This window comes from Corvus kubaryi, unplaced genomic scaffold, assembly GCF_017639235.1.
Source record: "Corvus kubaryi isolate FWS band 111438036 unplaced genomic scaffold, C.kubaryi_AGA036_p1.0 37392, whole genome shotgun sequence".
NCBI lineage: Eukaryota > Metazoa > Chordata > Aves > Passeriformes > Corvidae > Corvus > Corvus kubaryi.
The window spans coordinates 2,638,280-2,655,137 of NW_024581131.1; the positions used below are offsets into that span (position 1 = coordinate 2,638,280).

The 16,858-nt window shown below is 40.0% G+C and overlaps 2 protein-coding genes across 2 annotated transcripts in view; one reads left to right on the forward strand and one right to left on the reverse strand.

Moving 5' to 3' along the window:
* Positions 1-4,521, forward strand: part of CUNH11orf58 (chromosome unknown C11orf58 homolog) — a 5,167-nt gene extending 646 nt beyond the window's left edge. Inside the window, exons 2-5 of the mRNA XM_042038790.1 lie at positions 130-210; positions 1,434-1,494; positions 3,171-3,280; positions 4,063-4,521. Of these exons, the coding sequence (XP_041894724.1) occupies positions 130-210; positions 1,434-1,494; positions 3,171-3,280; positions 4,063-4,272 (462 nt within the window). The 3' untranslated portion in view covers positions 4,273-4,521. The remainder of the gene's footprint in view (positions 1-129; positions 211-1,433; positions 1,495-3,170; positions 3,281-4,062) is intronic.
* A 7,655-nt stretch (positions 4,522-12,176) lies between these two features.
* The window catches only part of PLEKHA7 (pleckstrin homology domain containing A7), a 151,801-nt gene continuing 147,119 nt past the window's right edge, over positions 12,177-16,858 (reverse strand). Inside the window, exons 28-29 of the mRNA XM_042038788.1 lie at positions 14,009-14,117; positions 12,177-12,795 (exon numbers count right to left, since the gene is read on the reverse strand). Of these exons, the coding sequence (XP_041894722.1) occupies positions 14,020-14,117 (98 nt within the window). The 3' untranslated portion in view covers positions 12,177-12,795; positions 14,009-14,019. The remainder of the gene's footprint in view (positions 12,796-14,008; positions 14,118-16,858) is intronic.

A 16,858-nucleotide genomic window follows, 5' to 3' on the forward strand; every position in this document is an offset into this window, starting at 1 on the left:
TGGGAGGGCCGCGGCTCGGCGGCGGAGCCCCCGGCGGGACGCGGGCAGGCCGCGGCCGCCCGGACGGGCTGCGGCGGGGCGGAGGGGCCGCTCGGGGCGGGCGGGCGCAGTGAGCGTGTGCTCCCGCAGGGCTCCAGCAGCTGGGAGGCGGCGGACCTCGGCAACGAGGAGCGGAAGCAGAAGTTCCTGCGGCTGATGGGCGCCGCGAAGGTGAGGCCGCTCCGCTGCCCGTGGCCCCCGCCCGGCGCGGGCACAGGGACCGGGGTGCTTTCAGCGGGGTTCTGTGGGCCGCAGGGCGCGCTGGGGGAAGCGAGAACAATTTAGAGCTGCTGGGCTTTGGGGCTCTGCTTCCAGAAGGGTTTGGGTTCCACCGCTGTTGTGTCAGCAGCCGTGTAACACAAAACGTGGCTCGGAAGTTGTCGAGTCCCTGCGCCGCAGCTTCATCCCCACCCCACGCCTTAAAAATGCTTTCAGGCCAGCTCGTAAAATTACTTGACGCTTCGGAGAGAGTCCTTGTTACAAAATAACAAACCTACGTACTAGGTCTGTAAATTTATCTTTCACTGGGGAAAAAAAAAAAAACTTTAAAAGAGTGCTAGCTGATTGATTTAATCAATCTAGGAAATATTTTTAAAGAAAAAATGCGCTAAAACTAAATTTCTATTACGTTTGCTGCAAAAAATGCTGCAAAACTGGTTAAATGTAATAATGCTTTTTTCACGTATAAAATGTTGCTTTAGTATTGCAGTTTTACTTACCATCAAAAAATATTTTTACTTCTACTAACGTATTTTGCTTGAATACAGTAATTTTGTAAGCTAAAATAGCTAACTGTATTAAAGAGGTGAAAGTTAGGACTTCTTAGAGGATAGGGATACAGTGTCCCATTAAAGCATCTCACTACCACTAATCTTAATGTCTGCTTGGGTACTTAATGCTGCTTGCTGTGTAATGCCAGTTCTTGCCTATTGGGACACATTTGCTAATGAGCAACTACTGAGCCAATAAATTAATCAGCATTATGAAGGTCTTACCTGACACTGTGACCAGTCTGAAAGTGGGATCATCATAAGATGCACTGTTGCAGTGTGTCAGAGAAAGGGTAGATGATCAGAACCTGAACACACATCTGTCCAGCATCATGTAGTATAATTTTCATATCAGTGGCAAGAAACAGAATGAAATAGAACCATCTCTGGGGTCTGGGAAGAGCAAAGAGTGTGTAGTTGTTGTGGTTTCTTTTTCAGAAAATTCAGCAAAAGAAAGATGAAAGAAGTGCACCTAGAGGCAGCAGCTGTTAGCTAGTAAAACTTAGAGTCCTGCAGTTGGGTGGCAGGGTTTGACAGCAGAGCTTTTACATTCAAGATGTTCAGGATGTTGGCAGAGCTGTCAGTGCACCCTAAAGCTCCAAAACAAACTGCCTTTTCTTTTAGAAAGAACATACTGGCCGCCTTGTTATCGGAGACCACAGATCAACCTCTCACTTCAGGACAGGTCAGTTTATCCAACAGCTGATACAAAGTTGGAAATCGAACCCTAATTTAGGAACATTCCAGTACTCTGATCTTGGTAGATATGGCAGGGAGGGATTTCAGGTTTCGTGGCTGCAGCTGAAGATGGGTCAGGCTGTGGAGTTGTAGAAGTTCCTTATTTCTGTTGGGTTACTGACAAATGGTTTCTCTGACTGCTCGCACTTGCCTTTTAAAGTCCAGGTTCAGCAAAGTACCTTATGGTCAGGTACACTTGTGTACAAAAGCCCTGGAAATCAGGGCCTGTAGGTCCTCAGTCTTATTTTGCTATCAAAATAAGTTGTATTGTTGTTGGCACCTATCAGTATATGCCAGGATATCCAAACTAAATTGTACATGGAAAAGAACAGGGGTTGATTTCTCCCTGACCTGGTTACCTATTGAATAGAAAGATCTCTGCCCTAAGGCAATGAGGTAAAAGCTGAAAAGATCTGCAAGGTCATCTTGGCAATCAGCAATAATTGGATGTCAGATAGAACTATGGTAGCTCTTTATCGTGGTTGCTTAGGAAGTCAAAGTACTTGGCACTAAGGTGGGTTGGACTGCACTGCCTGAGAGAAGCTTTGGTAAAGCCTTGTGGAATAGCAACTGTCACCATTCTAGAAACCTTCCCTTCATATTCCAGAAAGCTTTCTCTGATATGCTCCACCAGTCATTTTTCACGTGATGAAAAACTATCTATGGACCAAAATAAGGCTGAGGATTGGTTCCAGGTGCTGCTGCTGTTGTTGTATGAGTCACTCCTTCATACCTGAATTTCCTAGAAAGGAAGTGATGCTTCTCCTTGGAGTCATAAAGAATCAGTACTGGTTTGTTAATAGGAAAAAGTTAAAATGATGGGGTTTTAAGATTTCTTTTGTCCAACATACAGTTACTGTCCTTTTACAGTAGCATACAGCTCTAACTTCCAAATGAGGAAATATAGATTTGCAATACAACCTTTCAGCTTCACAGAGATACAAATTAAAAACTAGTGTTGTAGGCCTCCTGGGGAGAATTAGAAATTCTTACCTTTTCCAAGTACATAGGATCCTTAACTATTTTAGACCACGTTTTCCCCCAGTGAATGTGATGATTTATTCACTTACTCAAACAAGTAAATAAAGGGCCTGTAGAAGTAGCTCATGAATATTAGTTTTTCTGCTAATTCCTAAGGATGGAAAAATGCAAGGCTGTAGTAACTGCATGAAACAGTTTCAGATACAGCTCCATAAACAAGAGTGGTGGTATTGTCCCGAGGCGTGATGCTATATCTGAGGGATGATTTAATCACAGTAATCCCATGTTATGTAGTGAAGGTCACAAAGTTTCTCCTTGCTGGGGCATGCTGCAGTACTGGCTGGAAGCACAGAGAACTCACACTGATTCCATTTACCTCGTTCAGTAGAACATAACACTGCATAGTGCAACTCTGGAATGCATCAGGTCTTACGAACTTCCCAGCCCTCTTTGTATCAAAGCCGTCCTGCTTGCACACTCGATACTGTTGCTTTAAAGCCTGATGGTTTGTATGCAGTAATACTCAATCCTAGTTTAGAATGGTTACATTTAAACTTCTTGACTTTGAAAATGTGACTTCCTGTAATTTGGTGTCTTTGTTAATTTGAATGAACCATAACCAAAGTACCCTGGACAATGCAGGGGAAGAAGACAAGAAAATGAACGAGGAGCTGGAGTCTCAGTACCAGCAGAGCATGGACAGCACAATGTCAGGGCGGAACCGGCGCCACTGCGGGCTTGGGTTCAGTGAGGTACTGACTTCATTTGCATAATGACTTGGCTTTCACTTCACTAAGACAAGGTGGTACTGGGTTTAAAAATCCAAGCAGATTTCCATGGTTTGGGTTAAAGGACAAACTGATTGCAGGCACTTGACTGATGTTCATGTATATACTGCGGCGGCCATTTAGATGCTCATAAATGAGTGATGCTTGTCATTGTTCTGAGAAGTGATAAGACGTACTTAATGCTCCAGAGTGGTCAAGACTGATTAGGGCACAGAGTGACAAATATATTAAATCAGAGTGTTGCTGAGGAATACATAAGTAGGCAGGATAAGCATCTGCATTGTTGTTAGCAGTATCATTGGATAACTTAAGCATTCCTCGTGCTGCAGTTTGCTAAGCTTCCTGTCAAAGGTCAACCACAAATGTGAATTCTTGATGGTCTAGCCTTTAGTTCCATTGTGTCACACTCTGCGACAAATATTCCAGTGTCAGTATTTGCATTACTGAACGGATGGGATCTGGAACTTCGGACTCATGGAACAGTGTCTTTAGGATTTCTGCTGTAACTAAATGAACCAGGGCTGATGAATCCATAGATGTCACAGCTGGCATGGTTAACCACTTCAGGGCAGTTGCTTTCTGTCTAATAATTCATGTCTTACAGGCCTCTGTTTAACAACGTGGCCCATTTTAGTACCAAAATGAAAGGAGCCATTACATGAAACATTCTCACTGGGAAACGTTAAAGGCTCCAGAGGAGTTGCCAGGAAATAATGTTTTATCTCTCTCATAATCTGAACTTACAGTTTCAGGAAGATGAACAAGAAGACGAGGCAGCTGGACACTCCTCTGATGAGAGTTCAGAGGATTCTGAAAGTGGCTCTGATTCCGAGCAAGAGGAGTCTGCAGAGGAGCTACAAGCTGCTGAAAAACATGATGAAGCTGAAGTTCCAGAAAACAAAAAAGAAGCAAAAAGCAACTATAAAATGATGTTTGTGAAAGCCAGTGGTTCATAACTGCAGATGTAACAGCTTCGTATTTAAAGTACAGTAAGCCTTATTGTTACAGTGCAAAGTGGAGGACTGCTACAGCACAAATCTTTGTATTTTGATTTTAAGAAGACCCTCTTAGATGACAAAAAGTAGTATTTGCTTTCTGTTGCCATGGATAACATTTTTATGGGCGCAGTGATATTACTGGTTTTTGTAAAGTGTATAAAATCCTGGATGGAGAAATAAATTTGTTTTGTTCCTGCCCAGTCTTTACAATGTTATCTGAACTATTCCTTCTGTTATTCCATGCCAGATAAGGAAGCTCCATGTTAGTGGTTTATTCAGTTAGTACCCCAGTCTTGAATTTTTAACTATTAAGATTACATGTGAATTATGTGATGTTGCATTAGTTGTAAAATACCAATATCAGCATTATTCTGTGATGTACTAGAGCTTTAAACAATGATTTTGTCTATAGATGCTAGTGTTGGCAGGGCTGAGAGGAGAAACTGCTCACTTTTGTGGCAGCATTAATCACCGTATCCATCTGAAGTCCTACAGCAGTTGCATAGAGAAGATGTTTTAGAAAAGCATAATACAACAGAAGGCTCTAATTGCTTCTTTGGCTTTCTAACGAGGGGGAGGAACTGTAGTTGTTTCTACCTTTCAGTAGAAAAGAGTGATTTTTTGAATTACTGTTTCCTGGCTATAGCACTGCGCTGTTATTAAAAATAACACCTCCCAAAGAAACCAGTTTACTTTGAAAGAGAAAGTATACTTTGATAATGAAAAGGATATACAAATCATTTTAGCTTTTTTAAAATATAGAATAAAGAGTTAAATATGCGAGCCCTTCTTCCTTTTCTCCCTGTACATGCATCCCTTGGAGGTCTGAGTCAATTAGCACGAGGCTGTACCTCTCAAGTTGATATGCTTAGAAAGCCAGGAGTTCAGCACCTCCTTCCAGCAAGAATTAAACACATCCATTCCTCTGCAAATTCATTGCATTCAAGTAATGAATAAAATATCAGAGCTTTTTAGACTTTGTTTCCTCTTAGTACATCAGACAGATCACCTGCCTCTCCTGGCTGGGAAAACAGGACCTTGACCTGTACCTCTAGTACCACCACAGCAGCGTTCCAGGGAACACTCGGGATGCTCGTGGAGACTCCATTCCTGTGTACAATTCCTGATGTGCAGACAACATTTCCAAGCCAGTCGGCTGAAGGAAAGCAGCAGTTTGTACTATCATTGCCTAGTTTATTGAATGTAAACATTGCAGCATTAGCTATTGGGGGAGGACTTGGAATAAGTATGGAAAAAATAAAAGTAATATTGTAAATAAAAACTGAGTGTAGATTTTGATTACTCTGTTTTACTACACCTGCATTTACTACGAGTTTTTCCGCTCATTCAATTTTAAGAACAAAGTTACAGCAGCCACTAATGGTCAGTCATTTGTACTTGATTTGTGTAGATTTTTTGGTTTTCCCAATATTGCAAGCTTCTAATACTCAGAGAAAGAATGTAAGTTGCTTGTGCATTGTGAAGAGAGAAAACCTCACCACAACTTAGGAAAGAGGCTGTATCCCTAGGAAAGAGTGAGATGCCTCCCTAAGAGATCAACTGATTACTTTCCTAATAGACCCATTCCAGGTTTTCCTAGTTAGACACTCCAGCGACACTGGAACCAGCATTTCATTGTTAAAATCTTTCAGCTGTGGCTGCCACTCACCTCTGCCTTCTCTGTCCCAAGACTGCTGCTCTCTGAGCTTTCCCACCAGTGTGCAGGCCACTCAGAGATTCATGCTGGGATCTGGAAAGACCCAGGAAAAGTAGATCCAGCTGGCCAGCCCAGCATGGGTCTACTGACAGACACAATGAGGGGCTCTTCCACTCAGCCTCTTGCCTCCTTGATTCGGCCATCAGTTTCAGTTATAAATGGAGCACACAAAGATTAAAAGAAAAAAACAAAAACCCCAACCTGAAATTAAATTATTCTAGATACAGCTCTGACCAGAAAAAAAATCTACAGAACTTCCACTCCCCAAAAGTAGGACACCAAATATTGTGAACATCTGATGAGGTTTGGGGTAACAGCTGTGATGCTGACCTACAACTCACCTGCTCAAAATAGGAAGCGTTCTACACAGTCTTGTCTGTTTCTGTTGAACATTTATAAACATACTAAGAACTTGCAGACTGAGCTATGAAGCAGCATAAGAAGCTTCTGCACATATACCACGAAAGGCTGATATAACTCAGTGTAGTGTGTGCTTCAAATGTTTCAATTCAGGAGTCAGTTTTAGCAACATTTGATATAACAGTATCAGCAGCAGTGGCATGGATAGGAGCAGGATGGTTTCAGCTCACTGGAGACAGGGAGCACAGGAAAAATCAAAGTCAGTGTCTTGGTTGACTCCAGTCAGTCCTTTGCTTTTTCAGGTTGGTATGGAAGGAGCAGCCAGAGAGAACAGCAGGGAACTGCATTTGTCTATTAAAACAAGACTTGCCCACTGAAATTCCTCAACTCAAAGACCAGTTAATTTCCATCTCAATAGAAAGGCTGAAGTCTACCTGTTCTCCTACGCCTCAGGAAAGGATGACTGAAGTTAGACCACAGCTGGTTGTCACAGAACAACCATCACATCTGGTAAGTTTTCATCTGTTTCTAAACCACACTGAAAATTTACCTTACATAGGTGCATTCTCAGCACTTGGCTTTAGAAGACTGAAAACACCTGAACAAGGTCAAATGCACTGCTGTGCCTGTTCCCCTTCCATTTGCCCTGGAACCCCTCAAGGTGAGCTCCATCACAGCCCCAGTGCCCACAGGTCTGGCAGTCACCAAAGAGGGTGCTTCTAAGGCAGGTAAAAAGGGATTCTCAACATCCCACAGGAATTCTCTGAGGCCAAGGAAACCAGAACTGTAAGTTGCCCTGTAGTTTCTTGCAACTGCTTTGCAGTTTACTCTCCCTTTCTTCCTGAAGAGGAGGCTGACAACTTGATTCCTGAAAGCACAATTTATAGGCCAGCTTCAAAGCTATGGGTCCCTCTAAGGCTCTGGTTGGGGAATTCACATCAAAGACGACGTGCACATGTTCTGATGCCAGAGAGGACGGTTGGTAGAAATCTCCATGGATTTGCTACAGTCCCCAGTACAGGGATTAAATTATGCACTGAAGCTGCCTCTGTAAACTGCAGGAGACAAAGAGAATAAGTGGCAGTGCAATATCTCATAATCAAAGCCTGGCACGATTCTTTGCATCAATCTCTTGGAAGCTGTCGGGATTAAGAGAAGGGACATGTGTCAAAGTACCCTCAACTACAGAGCAGAAGTTGGTTTTGTTTGCTTTTAAGCCTGTCACCTCTGCACTTTTCCTGAGAAAAATATCTTAGTACAAGAGGTGTACAGCATCATGATGGGAGATAAGTTTCCTTAGTTTTTGCACAGCATTAAAGAAACACGTGATGATTTAAACCAAGTTGAGTTAATTTTGATGTGCAGGTGCAGAAGGAGCTCACAATTACAGTTTGTGCTATTATCTATCCAAACTCAGTACCATTTTTGGTGGCCATAGGAGGATCCAGCGGAGAAAAATAAAAAGGGAAGACTGAAAAGAACTTTAGATGCCATTTAGGAACAGAGCACAGCAACTGGCAATAGAAAAGACAATTGTCCTGCTACCAAAGAACCACCCTGAAGTCATCAGTGTTTCTCCTTCATCCACTGGCACCATCAACATCCCACCCCCTTGTTTAACTCTTTCACAAGGTATTTTTTGTACTAGGACACAAAACATTCTCATTTGCCAGCTATTTCTTCTTCTTACCTTCCCCACTACAATTTAGGCCAAGTCCTTTCATTGAAGCATTTTGCTGCTGTCCAAGTCCACATATTTCAGCTCTTTGTGTCTTTTTACTACCTCTCACTTCCCACCACCAGGCTGTTCTCCATCCTCACCTTCAGCCTCTTATTTACATCTTGCAGATACATCTCTGCCATTATTTCCTACAATCTCACTACTCACCTTTGTTTTCTTAACCTCTTCCTTCCTTTAGTGCTTCCTTATGCTACAGCTCCTGGTGAGAGGATTCAAGAAAACATCACTGTCCTTCAAGTTTACATCTGGTAACACAATTTCAACAACAGCAGCTCCAAAAATGCTAATTGTTAGTGTTTTCTTTGGAGGCTGTTTTCCACTCTCTGTAAGGCAACCAGGAGCACTGACAAGTAAATAACAAGTCAACAGTACCTAAGTGTGGATATACTTTCTATATGCACTTACTTTTTATACATATGCGATACTTTCTGGGTTTATTTACTTTATAATTAGCACTTGAAGTTATTCCACCATCTCCGAGCAATTTCATGGCACCCTTTATCATTTTACCTCCCTCCTACATTTACCTGTAGTTTAAGATTCCAAGTGTGGTTGTTGCACAGAATATCTCAACAGACTTGTATTAAAAATGCTCTTTAAAATTCCAGAGCTTTGAACTAAAGAAATATCTCAAGAAGTTTTCATGGAAAGTTCATCGTGGTTGGTTCAATTCAGCTGCAGTTAGATGCACCTTTTCAAATAATGGGGGAAAAAAAATGTAAAGGGGTCAGACCCAATCAATACAGTTGTTCAAACAGAATTTCAGGCACTGTGATGTGGAGATTTTTTGTGCTCTTTCTTTGTACTGCTCCACTACGAAGAAAGGTTGCTTTTGCTAGTAGAGCAATAAAAATCTTAGCCTTTTGAATACAGCCAAATAACCAATGGGAATCTTTACCAGGTGTGGAAAATACAGCAACTTTTTCATGTTTTTCTTGCGCACAGCTTTGCTCTTTTTATAACCACGCAGTACATGGGCACACAGACACACACACAGCACAAGCAAACACTTTAAAATACCCAGACAGACATAAATCAGAGGGGTAACATCACATCCTGCCTTCTGTATCTTCTAAGTTTTGACACCAAGTAAATCTGGTCTTTCTTTCATAGAACATCCAGAAGTTAATTGCTAAGACACCTGGGAAATAGGTGGTTTCATAGAGGGGAACAGATGCTGATATAAAATATATACAGATATATTTGAAGAGCTGGAAGTCAGAGGAGTAAATGGTGCAGAGGGAAAAATAATGGAAAGTACCACCAAGGCTCAGGGGCGCTCTGCTTTCTCACACCACCAACCCTTCCCTCCAAAGGCTGTGGGGTGCCCAGGACCACCATGCTGGGCTTCAAGAGTTTTTCAAAATAGCAGCACACAAGTTTAGTAACATCCTTCAGTAGCTTTTCCTTCCACACATAAGATACTCTCCAGAAGAAAATCTCTTAGTAGTTTCCTGAGAAACCTATCTACTTTTGGTGGATTTCTTTTTGTTTGTGGGGGGCATTTGGTCGTTGGTGGTGGTTTTTTCCTCCCAAGTGTTCCAAAACAGTCTGGGTGTCTCTAAGTACTGCTTACCTGTCCAGTCCTTTAAAACAAACAGCTTAATACAGATGTACAAAGACAAACAGTGCTGTAGCTCAGCAGGATTCCTTGCAGCCCAGCAATGCACACCAACTCAAAATGATAGTGAAAAACAAGGGTGGGAGCTGTTGTACAAGTCCAAAAAGGTCAAAGAGGTGCTACTTACAAGTATCAGGCTGTACTTTTATAAACGCAGCTGGCCAGTAAAATTTTAGTAACTTTGGCTGAAGAAATTGAAAACAGCTGTTTATGGGAAGAGAAGTCAGCCTGCAAAATTTTTGCTTGGTATAACATTACAAAACACTAATTAAAAACCAGCACAATCAAAAGAACTGATAATGCTTTCTAATAAGTGAGTTCAATTAGTCCCAAAGACTTCACTGTTTAATAGGCAGAAGCGAAAAAAAGGCCACTTTCTGACCAAAATTATATCGATCTGCTAGTAAACTTTTTTTTTTTCTAGTTTTAATACTAGGAAGTATCCTGTAACACCTAGAAAAGAGCATGTTGATTAAAAGAAACAGAAGTGGAAAAGGAAATTGACCCAAACCAAACACTCTATCCATAGGAAAACTAGCCATTACTATTTAAAAACTACACCCATCCTTACAAGAGATGGTCACTAAGAACAGCATTTCACATATTAAACAAAAATTTTGGAAGAAAAATTATCTTACAATTTTTTCCCCAAATATGGGATTAACTACAGACATGACCAAAATCTTTAGATCAAGACTGGTTTTGTTGCAAACGTTAATGATGTATCTGCTTAGGGCAAAATCCTTCTCTTCCACGCAAGCATGAATGAGCAGATTTTGTGTGTGCGATCAAAGGAAAGAGAATGCATCTCTCCCCCAACCTGCAGAGCAGCACTGCCTGTACTTCTTTCCCTTCATTGCTTTGTTGTGCCCCACAAAAACAGGACAAGCACATCTTAAGCAGCTCAGCTCTGAATTTTTGCCACTCACAATCAAAGGCCAAGGACTCAGTCTCAAACATTCGCCCTCGAATTCACACAGTCAACACTAAACCACAGAAATACTTTTAGTTGTTGCTTCCCATTTTGCTTGAGACATTGATTTTCAGAAGACGTCAACATTTCCACTGTTCTCCATCAACCTGGTGTCTTTTGAGGGAACTGCTGCAAAGTCAAACACTGCCAGTGAGCTGCAGCTTTGCCAGTGCCCACCACCTTCCCCTTGGCCAACACCCCACTCTTGCTACTCAAGAACAAAGACAGATTTCATCAAATGCTTAGAAAACATTTCTAAAAACAAAAGAAAAAAACCCCCAACAACAAAAACCAACAATAATAATAATTATTATTATTATAATTCTTCAAAGGTAGAATTGGCATAGAGAGAGTCTGATTCAAACCCCAGTGAAATAAATGCAAAACTGGAGAACTTCAATGGGATTTGAAACAAAGAAGCGCAAAATGTGATAAAAGCACAAATGACCCTGGATTTCCAACTACCTGGACACTGATAAGAGAGCAGACAAGACAGAGGCAAGAGGAGACAGTTATGTTAATATTTTAATCTGTACATATATCATTTTCCAAACTGTTACATTTCATTTAAATTAATGTTTTCTTGCAAAATATTCATTTATGCTTTCAAAACTTTTTTATAAAGGCAAAAATAAATCATTATTTTGGCAAAAGGTTTTGAAGTTGATACTGGCAGTATTGAGGTAAAATAGATTGCATTAGCTAAATATATACTTTTAAGAATATTTCTGAGTATAGTGTTAATATAATATGATTTGTCTTAAAGTCTGAAACACAAAGATCAATTCCAAGGGGGTTTTAGCTACTACTTGAATATAAGGAATAAACAAGTTAGTGGTTTCACAAAATACTGCAGAAGTATTTCTCAGTTATTTCTCATCCAGAGCTGAACTCAGCTACTAATTACATAACATTGGGAAGTTTTTCCATGTCTTGCATTCGATGCATACACAGGGATTTTTCAAGTATAGTTGCAGCAATTCATTTAATCTTATTTTCTCCTTGTTGTAACTACCTCACCCTTTGCCCTATGCATAAGTACAGCACAGAATTCCAAAGTTTGGCAAAGATCAGCACCAGGTGAACATACCTACAAAATTAGCAGGTGCCACATTCCATTCGTTTTGCTGTTTCCAGGATAAATACTAGTCAATATGTCATTTTGTAATGTCTATTGAAAAAAAAATCAGAAGAAAAATACATATTTACTAGCCAAATGACACACTATAATTTTTTATTGCTTACTCCACATATTTTAATTAAAAATCATCTTCTTTCACATCTCAACTTTCAAAAAAAAATAAAATTTGTTAGCTGTTTGTTACAGACGGGGCAGCACTACTGTCAAGGGCAACCTAACAAACTGTGGATTGATACCAGCAAGTTAATCATCTGGGATCAAAAAAAGGAAATGGGAGTTAAAACTGGCTTTCATTATGGCTTTCTTGGGAAGTTTCTGCTATACAGTGGTTACTAATACTTAGAAATTCAAGCTAACAGTTCTTGCAATGGATTATTTAATGGGCAAAAGGGTGGGTGATTAACTCTATAAAAATATTCAATCCAAAACACCCCTTCACCAAACCTGTCAGCTGCATTAGCTCTATCCATACCCTATGACTGTGCTTCTAGGTTTATTCAAATTTGAGGGGGTTTTTTCACAAAACTTTACAATGTGCATCTGAGCCTGGGGGGGGAAGTAACAGCATCATTTAGTATCTATGCAAGAAGTGTCTTTTAAAATGAATTCAGCCCTTGATTTAAAAAAAAAAACTAAAATACATTGTTCTAAAAATACATTGTCAGTATTTTACAGAGTTTATTAAAAGTGCCGTTTATTCGTATAAAAAGTGTGAACTAAACTGAAGTAAATAAAAAATGATTTGCAGTTCTCTTCATTTTCATAGAAAATCCCCCTATTGTTCTCTGAATGTCTTTCCAGAAGAAGGTGTCATCAGCCAATGAGTATCTCCACAGAAAACTGGAAAAGAATCTCCTCTGTCTTCCATGAGGGGTCACAAGGTGGAATTTGCCTCGAGTCTTACGTCAGTGTTCACTTACTGCTTTGGCTGGTGTGAAGGAAAACAAACATGGTTAAATATTGAAGGGAGTCAACCAAAGCCAAGCAGTAAGCAATTGCTGGAAACCTTTTTTCTAAGCCTTTTGCAGTTTCACAGAAGGAACAATTCATACAGACACATTAAGCGAACAATTATCTCGTGATGCCACTGATGCTCAAGCTCTGGTGTCCCCTGCATGGTGCTGGTTTTCAAAACTACTTTCTTCTTCTGAAGAAAATGTAAGTTTGTATCAATATATATCTGTAAGTGTATATCTATGTGTATATATTTGTACAGACATGTGCTAGACATGTTTTTAAGTCAGTCTGGAATCACAGAATGGTTGGGGTAGGAAGGGACCTCTGAAGGTCAGCCCTGGCCACCTGCTCGAGTCTCTGGCACTGGACAATTGCTTGAGTTACTCACGCAACCCTCTTTACTACTTCAACTCTGCTTTATCTTCTTGTTCAACTTCAGGCAATAAAATTAAGCCAAAGGAAATCAGAAAGATGAGAATAATATCAAAGCAAAATATGGATGCATAGCAAGTGTCTTAACTAGGGGCACTTAGCAGTTGCATACAATATTTTCCTGTTTCAAACAGGGAAAACTCTGCAGATCCTATTGAGATACAAATCCAGATTTTTTTTGTAAGGACAACAAAATTATCACAATTTTAATACCTGAAGTGGCAAAATAACTTAACCAGAGACAGCAACCAACCTTCTGCTAACATAATCCAATGAAAGGCATGATCGAAGTCAAACATAACATTGCAGAATTAGTTACAAAGGGCCAAATCTTCAGCTCAGCTAAGACTCCGATGCCAGCTCCTGTGTAGGATACCAGCCCACAAAGGAAACCCCTGCTTGTACAAGGTGTACTTTGGATTCTCTCTTTATATGCCCTGTGCAGCCACCAGAGTACAGAGGCTGCTGAAAACCTGGCCCCCTGTTACCCAGAGCACAGATGTCTCCTCCCTTCACCACAGTAGGAGTGAGGAAGCACCTCACCTGCAGAGAGACAGCACTTCTCTGAAGACTCCATCAGCCCACGTGTTAGCTCATTAGAAGCAATATTTACCAGAATGAAAGGTTTCTGAAAAAGTAGCTGCATGCTTTCATTTGGATGTAATTTTGGTTTAGTAAAGAAGTTAAAATTTAGCAAGCCACAGCACAGGCACGATGGCAAATCAGGCATGCTGAGAGCAGTTAGTTCTTACTTGGAAGGTGTTTAAACAAATGTGTAGTGAAATCCATTGCTTAGGGGGGAGTGAGGTGGCTGTGGTACAGAAGGTGAGGGTGCTTTGGGTGGATAGGTCAACTGCTGAGCTAGAAGGGATCACACACAGGAATTAGGCTGCACAATCAAACATTCACATCATAAACGGAGCGACCTTAATTTTCTACCACGTGAATAGGAAACCTGATTAGCAATGAATGAGGTGCTACACTATTTTAGTCACATGAAACACAATGTAAACAACAACATTTCTACGTGCTGCTTTTGTCTACACTTTGCATAAATTAAACAAATAAAAATTCCTATTTGGATGAGAATATGGACAACGTATCTCAAGATGAAGTTTTACTGGAACATTATGAAAGCACACAACACTGATACACTCTCATCAGCACTGCTTTTAAAGCTGAAGCTCTGGACCAGCACCTAGATTTGCTAAACTGATTTCAAGACTCACTGAGGCTGTACAGGTTTTCAACATTTCCTTTGTTATATGCCAGTAAGCAGAAACAAAAAAAATATATAGAAAAATAATGTTTAAAAAATTACATATGTGTATAACATTTTGCTTAGTGCCATGCGTGATACAGTAAATACATTTTCATATATCTCAGCTTGAAAGTACAGGATAAAGAATACAATGATTAAAAGTATCCTTGTTTATAAACCAGAGTAATAGTATAGTATTAGAAGACAATAATCATAAAATTGAAGAAATTAGAACTCAATCTAAAATTCTGCTTTTATATTTAGGAGGGCCAAAGCATACAATGTAGGAAATGACTTCTTAATACTCTTGTATTTGACTTTAATCTTCCAGATTCTTGGCATGATTTCTACTCAAAAGGCTGATTTCTTATTAGGAACACAGGAAACTCTAAAGTGGCACTATTAGATAGATGTACAATTCATCTTAAAAGATTTAGATTAGCATAATATCCTAACATAATTGGTTGCCCTGAATAATGGGCAAAGTTAAGCTTCACAGTCTTTTCCATAAACAAATCTTTGTAAAAAAAATCTAGATAATTAATTTGGGATTTTCAGATACGGTCTGCTTCATCAACAAGGAGCAAACGATAACCCACACTTCGAAAATCAAACTACAAAAATAAGAATGTGAAGGAATCTGTTATATGAGACTACATGAGAATGTCCAATTAGCTGTGCAAAGTGTCAAATGCTTTTCTTTTTAATCACCTTAGATCATCAGAATTTAGGCCATACCTAAAAAACCTGAACTCTTTTCTGGTTTGTAGATTTTCTATTAAAACCAAACTACTCTTATTTTTGGCTTTTTTTTTTTTTTTTTTTTTTAAATACTATAAAGGCTTTTGCTTTTAAAGAAGTAAGAAATAATTGAACTCAAAGCAAGACATATTTCAAGAAGTGAGTTTTTGAGGTACAAGTGTGGCAACAAAAGCTGTGCACAAACATAAAGGTTTGGGATTCCTTAAAAACCTTAGTCTTTGGCTACTGTGTTAGGGTTTCTTTAACTGAAAGACAAAAGAGGCAGCTGCTGTGCCTCACAAGGAAAATCAAACTAAAACTTATCTCGCAACTGACTGCAAATTTTCTGAAGCAATACTTAAACATTTCAGTCCTAATACACACTTTAATTCCCTCTTTGAGGAAAATAGAAGAATAAAGAATATTTTTGTGGTTACATATACCTAAAATGTGATGGGTCACACTTTTGAGATAATTACAACATAAAAAATTAAAATATATAAATAAAAAAACCTATAGTAATGAAATGTGTACTACATTCACTACACAATATTTAAAAAATCAAACCTATTTCAGTACTGTACCGTTGCTACAAGTTCAGGCACACCCAGAAGTAACTTAACTGGCCCCATGAAGACCTTTGACCAGGGCAGGTGCTCTGCTCTTGTTGTACTGACACAGAGGAGTAATTTCAAGTACTGGCTGTGTTCATCTGGGCTGACCTTAGCCCAGATGTGTGACCTTTTCCCAGCAGAAGCTAGAAATTGAGTGGCAAAATGCTGCGCTCGCTCGCACATCATGAAAGAAATTCCTATTCTATAACCAAAGGATTTGAGTACCTGTTACAAGGTTCTGGTCGCTGGAACTGGGATCAAAACGCCTGTGAAAAAGCCCTTTTGATACACTGATGGCCTGAAGGTCCACAAGGTTACTCCTGGAATTCCCCCCTGATCTTACAATTCTGTTCTTCTGTTTGTTTGGTTTAGCTTTATAATGCCTGGCCTCCTCAGCGAATCACTTTATTCCTGCCAGTCAAATTACCCACAGAAACTCTCTGAAGTCTCAAGATTCCTATCTTGAAAATGTATTCCATCCCCTCAAAATGCCATTCCCCTCAGGTTTAGCTGGCACTGCAACCCTGAGTGTACAGCCACATTCAATCAATGCTCTGTTACTGCAGATGCGCATTACGCACTCCAATATTGGAATAATCTGTCTTTAATGGGAAGGTCTTAAGGGCTGCTGTGGCAAGAGCCATAAGTTTAAACTGACAACTTCAGATGAGAAATGTGCATATTTTTTCTCCATCATAGTTGAAGTTTCCATTATTTCTGTTCTCCACTGGAACAGTGAATGGTGCCAGTTATAAATGGCCAGTCAGATACTTGGGGGAATCACTGCTGCATGGATTAGTGTGTGATACAAATCTCTTGACATTTCTTACTTATTTCAACTATAAAGCAATCAAGAGTGAAATTATCACTTTTAGCAACATATTGAAAAGGATCTATTAATTTCCAGGCATCGAGCAGAATTCATGCACAGCTGTCTTGCTCTGACCTCTCACCCTGGTCACCAGACAGAAACATGCCAATCCCCA